This window comes from Calypte anna, chromosome 4A (assembly GCF_003957555.1).
Source record: "Calypte anna isolate BGI_N300 chromosome 4A, bCalAnn1_v1.p, whole genome shotgun sequence".
Lineage (NCBI taxonomy): Eukaryota > Metazoa > Chordata > Aves > Apodiformes > Trochilidae > Calypte > Calypte anna.
In genome coordinates, this window is record NC_044248.1 from 2,748,588 (window position 1) to 2,760,899 (window position 12,312).

General features: G+C 45.0%; 2 protein-coding genes across 8 annotated transcripts in view; one reads left to right on the forward strand and one right to left on the reverse strand.

Moving 5' to 3' along the window:
* The window catches only part of ALPK1 (alpha kinase 1), a 43,158-nt gene extending 35,514 nt beyond the window's left edge, over window positions 1–7,644 (reverse strand). For 2 of the 6 annotated variants that reach the window (XR_003987523.1, XM_030449777.1), the window contains exons 1-2: window positions 7,533–7,644; window positions 2,163–2,241 (exon numbers count right to left, since the gene is read on the reverse strand). The gene's annotated coding sequence lies outside the window, so the exon portion shown is untranslated. Of the gene's footprint in view, window positions 1–2,162; window positions 2,242–5,192; window positions 5,280–6,804; window positions 6,889–7,532 lie in introns of those variants that run through there. The other 4 variants (XM_030449780.1, XM_030449779.1, XM_030449778.1 and 1 more) reach the window with 4 other exon arrangements.
* Window positions 6,807–11,165, forward strand: TIFA (TRAF interacting protein with forkhead associated domain). 2 transcript variants are annotated; one of them, XM_030449785.1, is made up of 3 exons: window positions 6,807–7,583; window positions 8,684–8,800; window positions 10,157–11,165. In XM_030449785.1, exon 3 carries the CDS (start codon window positions 10,177–10,179, stop codon window positions 10,738–10,740), a length of 564 nt encoding a protein of 187 aa, XP_030305645.1. In that variant the 5' UTR covers window positions 6,807–7,583; window positions 8,684–8,800; window positions 10,157–10,176; the 3' UTR covers window positions 10,741–11,165. The 2 variants fall into 2 exon arrangements, with proteins under 2 accessions (XP_030305645.1, XP_008495612.1); XM_008497390.2 differs by lacking the exon at window positions 8,684–8,800.
* The last annotated feature ends 1,147 nt before the right edge of the window (window positions 11,166–12,312 follow it).

The following is a 12,312-nucleotide window of genomic DNA, read 5'->3' on the forward strand; positions in this document are numbered from 1 at the left end:
CATTTGATATCTAGCATTATGTCCTGCGTGGGCATCAAACTCCCAGGCCACAAATACACACTGTTAAGATGGAGCCTCCCATGAATGCCTGCTCAGTCATGTAAAGGAGCAAAGCACAGGTCTGAATGCTTCCACAGGCAAAGATTTCAAGTCCAGGCACCTGAGTCAGCTTCCTCTGAGGGTAACAAATTCCCTCTGAAGCTTGCAAATACACTGCAGTAAAAATAAAGATGACTCTGGGTTTAATAAACTACATGAAAACAGTAAGAGTGGGTTCCTTTGAGTGCAACAACACAGGCGAGGCTTTCAGAAGCAGTCAGGGGTTTCCCAGTGCTCCCACTAAAACCATTTTCTAAGAGATGTTCATGACTTCTCACATTTCAAGTCAGACAGGTTGAATCCCAGGTCCCCTTAAAGTTTGGGGGCTTTTCCCCCTCATATATTTAATGTTAAACTTGAAGTGTTCAAAAGACTGGCATAAAACTGAAAAAGGAGAGCTAAACCACGCCTACTGCACAGCCAGCTGAGGCTGATGTACAGACAGAAAGTGCCTTAAAATGATGAAATGGCTCAGAAACGTGTGTCAAAAATATTGTGTCCCTGAAGGACTGATGCTGAAACTCTTGTGAGCCCAAGCATGGTGTTTAAAGCAAAGGGGAGGCAGATGGGGAGTGAATGCAGGATCAAACCAAGCCTATGCCAGCCAGAGGAAACACAAATGTAGAAATTTTAAGATGTGGGTGGGTTTTGTCTCCACTGGAGAGCTATGAGACCATTAAAGCAGTTTGCAATTTACCTACCAAGTGTGTTGTTATTTTTTTAACTTTGCTTGTACAACTGCAAACTAGCTCTTTACCCCAGAGAGCTTGTGGGGACGTTACAGAGCTCAGTTTCTCTCCAAGTAACAAACAGAATATGAAAGTGTGACTTCCCGCAGAGATATCAAGACACAATGCTCAGTTTTGAGGTTTCCACTATTATGCAATGTTTGCTGTAGCCATTTCCATTGCATTAGCATATTCTGCTTTACATGAAATCCAGCAATGAATGCTGTCCCTGATCTAAGGCTAATCCTCTTTAAAGAGCTACAGGCTATATTACATGTGGCCACAGCCCTGGTGATGCCAGGGCTGAATCACTTTGAAGCCTATTGAACAGTGTTCCCTTGTGAGACCCTGCACAGAGCCATAAACCAATGCTCCCTGTGCTGTGAAATCCTGCTGTTTGCATCCCTGAGAGGTTCTGTGAGGGACAGACTTCTGTGAGGGAAGATTCCAAGCCTTTTTTATTTATTTTTTTTTTGTTTGGGAGGGTTTGGTTTGCTTAGTTTTAGGATGCCAGCTAGAGAGCAGGAGCAATACCAAACTAATTCACTAGAAACTACAATTAAAGCCTACAGCTGTAGGAAACAATGCCACCCTGTGCCATGAAGCTCCCCAACAGGTAGAGTAGCTGGGGACATGAGCATTTATATCTTTAAAGAAAACAAAACAAAACAAAACACAAAACCAAGGGTCATGTACCTCCAAGGCAGGCTGCATCTCTCACAGCTGGGTGCCCTTAAGTGCTATAAACTGAGATAATGGAATAGAGGTTTTTATTGCTGCTCAGCACAGAATGGGGAATCTTTAACACCTTAACATCTATACAAATCCAGAGGGAAGGAGGGGGAAGGAAAGCTATATTTGCTGGTCCTGCTATGTGTCAGCAAAAGACAGTTTATTTTAGTGCTTATCTTCAACTCTTCAAACTAACTTTCTTTGTTCTGATTTTGAAGGGAAAGGTTTGTTCTGTTCAGCCTGCATTGGGCACATGAAATTATCCCCACCTAAAGAGTCTCAGACTAGACAGAGCGAGCAGATGCAGTCTCTGTGGAAAAATCTTGGTCTCTGTGAAGGCAATGTTTAAGCCCCTTGCTATCAAAACAGTATTTCACCCCAAATGTTGATAATCCAACACATTTAGAATTGCTACTACATCCCCAGTACATACACAGGACACAAGACTGCGCCGTCCCTCATGTGGTGAATGTAAAGAAGTACAGAGATGGCGTTCTGGAGGCTACTCCAAAGTGCACTGAGGGCTGGAAGCTTCTATTCTCAGGCAACAGAGAACATCAAGCAGAAATGTAAGAGCTATGAACCAAGGGAAAACATATTTACCTCTACTGGAACCTTTGTGTGTGAAGAATGCTCTTGCTATCTTAATGGTCACAGTTGATCAGTGAAGCTCAAAGGATGTCTGTATGGAGGGAAAAAAAAATCATCCATGAATTGCACACTTCTTGGAAGCAATTAAAGAAGGAAAAGCTTCATCTGCATGCCAGAGATTTTCTCTTCCTAGTTTGAGGGAAGTGCCACAAAATAACAAATGTAGGGATATGTATCTGCCAGCTAGAAGTGTAGTGACCAACAACTAGGGGAGCAAAACTTCAGCTCCACGTACAAAGAGAGGAGATGCCTAACAAATAGCTGAAAATTGGACTCCTGGTTATTATTAAACAAAAGCAACTCCATCAGGGCTCACCTACAAAACCCCCCAGCTTTCTAACTACCATTACCAGACACAGGGGAACCCTGTGAGCACAGTTACAGTCAGAAGCTGGGTACAAAGTACTCATCCCCAACATTTTTCTAAGCTGTGAGAATTGTGTTTTTTTCATTTTCAGCTCCTCTGCAATTCATTAAAACATTCTCCCTGAGAAAAGTGATGTTCCAACATGCTTAAGGCTCCAGGCTTTGTTCCAACTTTGTAATAATAATTAAAAAAGGAAAATAAGGAAGAGCTTTCTTCAAGCTCAAAGAGCTCAAAGATTATTTCATTCTGAGCAAGAAATAAGCACCTGCACTATGGCAGTGAACCTCCCTTACTCTTCCTTTCCGTCTCCTTATCCCATGAAAGCTGGACTTAAAGGACTTACAGGAGCTTCTTTCCCACCAAGCTGTATGAACATCCCTCTAAAGACAAAACTGTCCAGAAGAAGGAGTTCTAAGTCACAAGGAACACCCCCACCTCTTTCCACAGTGTTCCTTCATTTTTCTAGCCCTGGATCTCTACCAGTTATTTATCTAGAGGGCAGCCATCCTTCTGAAAGAAGAAAGAGGGAAATGCTAGTCACCCACTACTGGGTCTTCCTGCACAATGCCAACAGTCAGACCAGTCTTTTCCACCTCCCAGTCTCTTCCTGGGGTTTATTTCCTTGCTGTGACTGTGGTTTTATTCACCCTGTAAGTCTCTCCACAGGTGTCTGGTCCTGAGCAGCAGAAGCAGACTGGGGAGAAAGCGGAAAAAAGGGCAGTGGGATGGATGAAAGGGAGAGAATCCAGACAGAGGGTGAAAGGCCCCAGAATAAAAAACAAACAAAGGGTGCAGAGAGCCACAGAGGGGGTAGGAAAAACAATCAAGAGGATAGTGAGGGGGAAGAACAACAGAGAGCAAGAGGGGCAGGAAGATGGAAGAGAAACTGAGACAGCAGACAGGCAAGAAAGAAGCAAAGGAGATAAACCAGAGGGTTCAGGAGGACCAAGGGCAGACCATAGTGTCAAAAACAAAATAAAAGCCTGAGAGTGGCATAAATGAAGTCCAGCTTGTAAGAAATAGTTTTCAGTAGTCCAGGTGACCTTCCTCATCAGTTTATTCAGCTCAGGTGAGAGGGGAAATGGAAGAGTTCTGTTTCCTGAGTAAGCAAACATCAAAGAAGTAAACACAGAGGGAACTGTGCTCTCTCCTTCCTTTGGAAGATCTCCTATCTGCTTCATGGAGTGGAGCTGTTATTGGCACTGGGATCTAAAAGCTCAGGGTACACACTCCAGCCCGTGCATCTCTCCTCCCTCTCACACCGACATCCAGCAGAATATCTTGTTTTATCACTGGAATGCACGTGTCTTAAAGAAGGGCCTCCCCCTTTTCTGTTCGAAAATTTTAAAAATTAAAACGCAACGCAACAAACGATGCAGAACGTAAAAAACCTGTAACAAATGGTGGCTCCCGATGTCTGGTCACACATTGCCACCTACTGGCGCCTGGCCCTGTGCCCTCAACAGCTTTAAGGTGGTTCGGGCTGCGAAGCAAAGAGGAGCAGCAGAAAGGAGCAGGTTGGTATCGGAACTCTCAGCTTTTCAAAGATGATCACAACTGAAAGCAACGTAAGAGTTCCTTGTATTTTTCCATTTTCCCGATCTGCCAATTTAGGCTCTGGAGTTATCTGAAGCCTTATGAATCAGTTGTTAGAAAAACAAGACACCACTACAGCCAAGCCAGAACCACCTGAGCCTTTCAGCCTACGCATTACAAATACTTCATTAGCCCAGACAGCTAGCATGGATAATGTGCCACCCTTAATTACACAGCCAGGACACACTGGGGGGATGTTATGCAGGAAACATCTATTTAGAGTAAGGAGCACGACTCTTCCTAGGCCTTCCTCTTCTCTAGGGGCTGGCAAGGCAACAAATACAAGTATCTGACAACCAGCCAGCTGGGAAGCAACTAGAAATGGGGCTCTGGTTTGCTCCATCTTTATTCTTAAACACCACACTGCGCCATCCTCATAATCCAGGGGGTACAGTGTGCCACCAGCTTTGCAGTCCAGCTTGTGAAGGCTCAAATTTCCATCACCTGCATTATCCCTTTAGTAACTCCAGGGACACCAGAGAACGGAAAACATGTCTGGGGAAAACCACAACCCCAGGGGAGGAATGGGTTGTGCAGACAACAGAAAACAGGAGAGCAGCAAGGGCTATGAGGTTAATGTTGGCATCAGCTCCCCTGGCCCAGGTCCCACCAGCTTGCTTACCATGCAGGGCAGCTCAGCCTTACAAAGCTTTACTCGTTTATTTGCAGTTTCACTTTTGACCAAAGAAATTTGAGAAAAACAAAGAAGTGACTGTAAGAGAGGAATGAACTCGGGTAAACCACAGAACCGTTTTAGCAGGAAGATTACACAAAAAAACCCCACAAACACAGAGCTCCTGAATTTCATTTTCTCATACAGGGAAAACCTGGAGTTGTTTTCCTGAACCTGGCACCATTTCAAGCAGTTAGAAATTGACAGAAGAGAGGAGCAGTAAAACTACTTCCTGTTCTCTCTTGTAGGAAATTATGCAGAGCTATATTTAAACATAAACTAATAAGGAATATGTAGTTAATAGGAGGTTACACAATCCTAGGGAAAAAAAAAGGTATTTACATACCTCAATATATACAAGTATCAAAATAATCCTACCAGAAAAGGTCTCTCATGGCCCAGGAAGCAGGCTGCTTCCGGAACCAAAGGGCTGGCAGGAATAATAACCATTAACAGATGCAATAAACAGCAGAGTTGCACAACTCGGGCTTTTCCAAAAGGCAGTAACCAGAAGGCACACACCCCCAGCCCTGCCTGCTGCGGGAATGGCACTTTGCTAAAGAGAGAAGCCTGGAAGAATTTCTTTTCCTTCTCTGCTTTTCAGCATGACTTCTTGTAAAACATAGTCTAACCCCTTTTTTATTTTTTTCCTAATATAAGCAGAGAAGGCCAAACTCAGCAGACATACTGGCCTGTGTAGAGATAAAAGCTATTCTACAAGAATTACCAAGGGACTTATCAAGCCACGAGTAATTTCCCTGTTTGATGAATAAATAAAAGGAATCCACACATGAAAAGTAGTTTGTCTCATTGAACGGTGTTTCAATGCCTGTGCCAAAGCAATTAAACCTACAGCACCCATCAAGGCACAATACCTTGCTCGTCACAACACTGTGTAAGCCCAGACGAGGGAGGACACCAAGTACCTAGGATTTACACGGAGGTAAAACAGGTTTTTTCTGTTCTCTGCCTCTTGATCTGTGCTCAGGAGTAATCTGGCTGAGTAAGAAAAATGAAGCAGCTGAACGAATGAGAGAATTGCTTGGGTGTTTTCCCCTACCAGATGGCAGGGCTGCCTCAAAATTCATAGTAAAGCTGAAAGTTTTCAGTTCATCTGATATCAAGAGGCAAGCAAAGATCAGGGTTTTGTCCCAAAGGTACTGCAATGAAGCTGAACCACAGCTGCTTTAAGCAAATGACTGAGTTATTTTCAAATACATGATTTAAGAACACCAACTGTCAACTTTTAGGCTTATAATGTGCTGCTCACCAAAGATGGGGGACAAAACTGAAATCATATTATCTGAAACTTGAGCCTGCAAGCTCTGGATCATCCCCTTGATATCCCTGTGACTATTGGTTTGAATCAGCTACTCCAGCACCTGTGCTTTTCCATATCCACATAAACCCCAGAAACAGCCAAGATGAATTGCCCTACACCGTTTTTTTCCACAGAATCATTTGGGTTGGAAAGGAACTCTGAGATCAAGTCCAACCCTTGATCCATTCCCCCCATGGTTCCCAGGCCATGGCACTGAGTGCCACATTCACTCTCTTCTTAAAAAACTCCAGGGACGGAGAATCCACCCCCTCCCTGGGCAGCCCATCCCAATGCCTGATCACCCTTTTTGTAAGGAATTTCTTCCTAATATCCAACCTAAACCTCCCCCGGCAGAGCTGAAGTCCATGCCCTCAGCCCTTCCTCACAGGACTTGTGCTCGAGTCCCTTCACAGCCTCCTTGCTCATCTCTGGACCTTCTCCAGCACCTCATTTCATTATATTAAAACCATTTTTAAAGTTAAAACTTTTCATTACGTTAAAAGCAGAGCTCGGTACGCTTTTAGGAAAAAAACCCACCATGAGCCCATGAGTCCTAAGACCGCCCCAACATCTCCCGCCCCGACCGCTGCCTCCGCCTTTCCTCACGCCCAGCTCCGCCTTTCCCTGACAAACCGACCCGCTTTTCCTCACAGGATTCCTCCGATTTCCCTCACGGAATCCCTGAATTCCCTGACAGCCGGACCTGGTTCTCCTCAGAGGCTGACGCGGCTTTCCCTGACAGCCAGACCCGCTTTTCCTCACGGACAGCTCCGCTTTTCCTCACGGATAGCCCCGCCTTTCCTCACAGCCAGCGCTGCTTTTCCTCACAGGCTGCTCCTCTTTTCCTCACCTCCAAACCCGCCTTTCCCTGACAAACCCACCCGCTTTTCCTCACAGTATTCCCCTGATTTTCCTCACGGCTTTCCCAGACAGCCAGACCCGCTTTTCCTCACGGATAGCCTCCGCTTTTCCTCACAGCCTCTCCCTCACAGCCAGCCCGCCTTTCCCTGAGAACCAGCGCCGCTTTTCCTCACGGGCTGCTCCTCTTTTCCTCACCTCCAAACCCGGCTTTCCCTGACAGCCAGACCTGCTTTTCCTCACAGTATTCCCCTGATTACCCTCACGGCTTTCCCAGACAACCATACCCGCTTTTCCTCACAGCCAGGACCGGCTTTCCCTCACGGATAGCCCCGCCTCTCCTTCACTGCTCCCCCGCCTTCCCTCACGGCCGCTCCCGCCCCATTGGCGGGAAGGACTTCACCGCCGTCCGAGTGACCCTCAGCCCCGGGACAGCCCTCCCCGGCCGTCCCCCGGCACAACTGGTCTCTGAGGAGCCCTTGGAGCCGCATCCTGACCCGTACAGACCTCCTCCGGCTGGCGCCCTGGCCCCGCTGCCCTCAGGACGGAAGGCAGAAGGTGAGGGGAAGGCGGGGGGAGGGTGTGCTGGGTCCGCGGTACCGGGGGTTCCTCGGTACCGGGGGTTCTTCGGTGAGCTCCTGCTCCCGCCGGCTTGGTGGAGAGCTGAGGCTTCCACCGGCATATTCTCTTGTAACGTCAGAAAAAGAAAAGGAAAAAAAAAAAAAAAAAAAAAAAAAAAAAATTAAAAAAAAAAATAAAAAAGAAAGAAAGAAGAAAAAGGTTATTTGTTGCAAAACTGCCTCAGCACAGCATTTTTTTAGGGGAAGAGAAAATGTCCCGGTGCCACGTGCTTGAAAAACCATGTTCTGCACTGCCTCGGCCTCAGAGGTCGCGGCCATCTGAAGTGAAAGCTAAATGACAAAAGGGATGTTACTGATTGTTTTCCTTGATGCGTGGGTTGAAACACTGTGTTTTGATTTGCCAAAAGTAAATCGGCAGAGCTCCCTGAGAGAGAAGTTTAGGGTGGAGAGCTGGAGAGCTCTTGAGCAGGATGCTGAATCCCCAAGGAGGGGTCCCCCACGGTTCCCAAGTTGGGAGGATTCTTCTGAATGCTCTGTGTCACTTTCCTGACTCAAAAAAATGGGGATAAGGATGCACACAGAAGGAGATTAACTTGGGAGGCGGGCGAAATCATTATTTATTTGGCTAAAATGAAGGCACAGACATCCGCAGCGCATCTAATTTAGAGTATTCACTACAGAAAGTTTCCCTCTCCAGTTGGAGTTCCCCCAAATCTTTCTCCTCCTCCAATTCGACCTAGTCAAGAGAAACTCCCTCAGTATTTCCGTGGAAGAATGGCTCAGTCCCACATCAATAAACCTGGAATGCTGAGCTGGGGGTGCCTGGGGTGACACAGAGATGATGAACACACAGTGGAGTGTGTGGGACCTGCTTGAAATCCAGGTTCAGCAGGTGCTGATGAAGCCATCAGGGACCCTTCATCCCTCTCCTTATTTAATAAATCTAGCCATTTGTAAAATTCCTAGATAAGTGAATAAATCCGGTGTTTTACACTGACCTGATACACAGTTGCATGTGGCACATACATCAAAATGTATTTTTTTATAATCCTCTTGCCCGGTCCTGATGCATTTCAGAAACCAATTAAAGAAGACAACAGCAGAAGCAGAGCAAGTTTTAAAGTCATTATCAAGCCCAGCATCTCTCTGTACTTCTGCCAAAAGCACAGATGGCATTTCCTAGTTTGTTTTAAGGTGAGCTCTGAGAGCTACTTGAAATTTTCCATTTCTTTAAGCTTGGTAGAAGCACTGGTGCAGCCTGCTTCAAGTGAGCAAGCTGAGGAGGGTGCTGAAATACTGCCTCAGAACTGCTTTTGTGTTAAAGGATAAAAGAAGGAGGTTGTTGAGGTTGCACACAGCAAGTGACACACTGATAATACCACCATTCGTGGTGCTGGGTGTTTATCTACAGTGGTATAATTTAGCTTTAAAAACCTCACAAGCCAGAATACTTAACAGCAGAGATGATTCACCTACTCATAAAGAAAACAGATTAAGTTGTAAGCTTCTTTTCAGCATCATTCACTGAACAGAGTTGGTGCAAAAGCCTTGGGGTTTGCGTGTGGCGTGTTGGGAACTTATTGCAGAACTTTATTGATAGTTCCTCTGGAAGGAGAAATGTGGCAAACATAAGCAGGGTGTGATTCCAGTTAAATGGCTGCTCACATTTCTCTGGTGAGTGACTAAGAAGTCATGCTGTGGTTCCTACTTCAAGAACCTTGCCTTTCCTTTCTTTGGACTAAGTTTCAGTGCAGGAAAATTCTGGCCACGAGTGTACAGAGGGCCAGATGACAGTGGTTCCTAAAGTATTTAATGGATTTTATTTGGATGCAATCTGAGTTTGCTCAGACTTTGGAGCAGAATTCAGTTCATAAGTGTCTCATGTGCTGCATGTGAGAAGCTTAAAAAAACCCAAACCATCCCAAAACCCAGCAAAAATTAATTTTATTTTTAATGCCTAGTTAAGTACTTCTACAGGGGATAGCTGGGAAACACCTAGAGCTGTTGACAATTCCTCTTTTAGGTCTTGCTGACACTCCAGCTGTTGCATCTGTTTTACATTCTGTCACTTCTAAACACTGTGTTTTGTTTCTTATGAGAGGTGAATTCTAACTGAAGAGCCAAAAGACTGCTTTATACACACCTGAAATATTACTGCCTACAGTCAGGCTACTTTTGCTCCAGATGCTTCTCTGATTCCACCTCCTAGTCAAAGGGCTGCACTGTAAAACAGGGCATGCAGACCCAGACAGTGCTACTTAACACTCCATTTTCAGTCCCTAAAGTAGACCTGACTGTCACTGCTATGTGACATATTTCTTCCAAAGATAAATCCACCTCTGAGATCCTCCTGAAGAACTAGTTGGCAGCAATTTACCATCACGGGGGTTTGTCAGAGTTGCAGCTAAGAAGAGTTCAACACAGAGCAGGCTCTCCCTTCTCTGTGGTCACCAAGCAAGTCGTTGGCACTTGGGAAATTATTTTTGTTATGAGCATTTTATTTTTGGTCCTGCTGTGGTTTCATGCTGTGGTTTTACCTCTATCTTGTAGTTCTGAGGGCTCGTTTCACCATGACCTCTTTTGATGAGGCTGAAACTGAAGAAACAGTAACGTGTCTCCACATGACCTTTTACCATCCTTGCCAAGAAGAGAAGATGATGTTTCGTTGCTTGAATTTCTCTAAGAGAGAACAGGTCAGGGCAGATGAAATGGCCAAGTTTGGCCGTGATCCCAACGCCTGCCACTACAACCTGCTGGATACCCGGGTTTCTCGGGTCCAGTTTTCTGTGCAGTTTTACAGAAAACTCAACAGCCCAGAGCATTGTTTTGAGATAAAGAACTTGAGCAAGAAAACAAAGCTCCGTGTGGACCAAACAGATCTGGGTTACCTAAACAAAATCGACCTGCCATGGAAGTGCATCATTTGTTTTGGGGACTACCAGATTTTAGCAGAGATTCAAGAAGGGGAGTCCATGGATTACTTTGAGACTCACTTACACTTGGCTGACAAACCAATCTTACAAGAAAGGTGCTTGCCATCACTGCAACCTATAGCAGAGAATGGCATTCCTTCTTCCTTCTTTTCTTCCCAAGAAAAAAGCCCCATAGAGATTGATGAAAACGAGTCATGCTAGCATGGGGGGAAGGAGGCTGGATCAGGATTTGATCCTTGGAAACCTGCACGTCTTCCAAAACTGAAGGCTTTCATCTCAGTCCACTGTTCTTGATGGTTCTCATCACTGCACAGCAACCTTCTTGTTTTCAGCATACCAGAATGTACCTTGTCCCACAGAAACTGAGTCCTGGCACTGTCCCCAGCAGGGCTTGTGATCTCTTGATTACCTCTGTTTGGCACAGGAACACCTGGGAGACACAGAGGGCCTCTTGAGTCCATTTTCCTTTTGAGTCCATTTGTTATCCTTTGCTTTTGACACAAAATTCCAAAGAGTATTTTCAAGCCTCCCCCATTATGCAGCTTAGAAACACTTTGTCACCATAGTCAAACACGTAATAAAACAAAGGTATTGTTTTCTTTGACTTTGCTGTAAGATTTTTCTTGGTTTTGTTTTTTTTTGTTTGGTTTGGTTTTATTGTTGGTTTTATTTTTGTTTTTTTTTAATGAATGGAAATACTTTTTTTTTTTTACAAGTTAACTACTTTTGTTTGTGACTGTAAAGAAACATGATCACAGTGTGTAAAAATCCAGATCAATTTTGTAATAAAGGCATTTGGTTGCCTGGAAAGGATTTGCAGTCTTTGGTAACTACAATTTAAAAGCACTTAGCAGTGAACAGAATTATTTCCAGGACAATCCAGATAAGTTTTCACTATTCTGGGCTTTCTAAAAGTGGCATTGCTCCAAGGTAAGGTCTGACATACTTTCAGCAGGTTTCCTACCTCTGTGCCCCACCTTAAGCTCTTACAATTTTAAGTCTTTCTGTGGCTGTTTCAGTGAAGTTTTTCTTTGCTGGGGGCTGAGTTTTTCACTGGCACTTGGGTTTTTTGGTCAAATATTGACCAATATTGGTCAAGCATTGACCAATACATTGGTCAAGTATTTTAGTCAGCTTAAAAGACATGCTGGAAAGGATCAGAACAGGGCATAAATAAAAGTTCCCCGTCTTACCATCCCTGAACATTAGGGAATGTTTCAGCATTCATCCCTGGAAGAAAAACAAAATTTTAACTGAGGGGAGGACAGCTGAATTACACAACATAACTTGGGCAACCAACCACAAGGGAGGGAAAGGCAGGGGAGAGGTAATGCAACTCAAACACAGGCTGCTGGAGGATCTGGGTGAGGGTGTCCCTGCTGACTGCAGGGGGTTGCACTGGATGAGCTTGAGAGGTCCCTTCCAACCCAAATCATTCTAGGATTCTATGTCAGGAACTGTATTTTCTATATACAGGCACAATTGGCTAAGCCAGCTCTAATGGTGCTTTAGGTCAGAAGAATGATGAAGACAGAGAAGCTGCCCCAGTCAGACAGGGCTGAAGTATGAGGGTACAGCTGCTTGTTTCTGAGGCAAGAGCTCCATGCTCCAAGTTCCTCAAGTCCTCTGGTACTGTCAGAGCTTCACTTCCAAAGCCACAGATCTCCAGAAGGGAGGCCAGGGAATTCAGCAGTTAAAAGACACAGCTAATTATTTCTTAAAACCTTCCTTGGTTAGGTGACACATAGGTCATCTGGAGCAACCTTTTCAACA

Bases quoted from the DNA above. Each gene is read 5' to 3' on its own strand.
- TIFA (XM_030449785.1), top strand. From the start codon at position 10,177: ATGACCTCTTTTGATGAGGCTGAAACTGAAGAAACAGTAACGTGTCTC.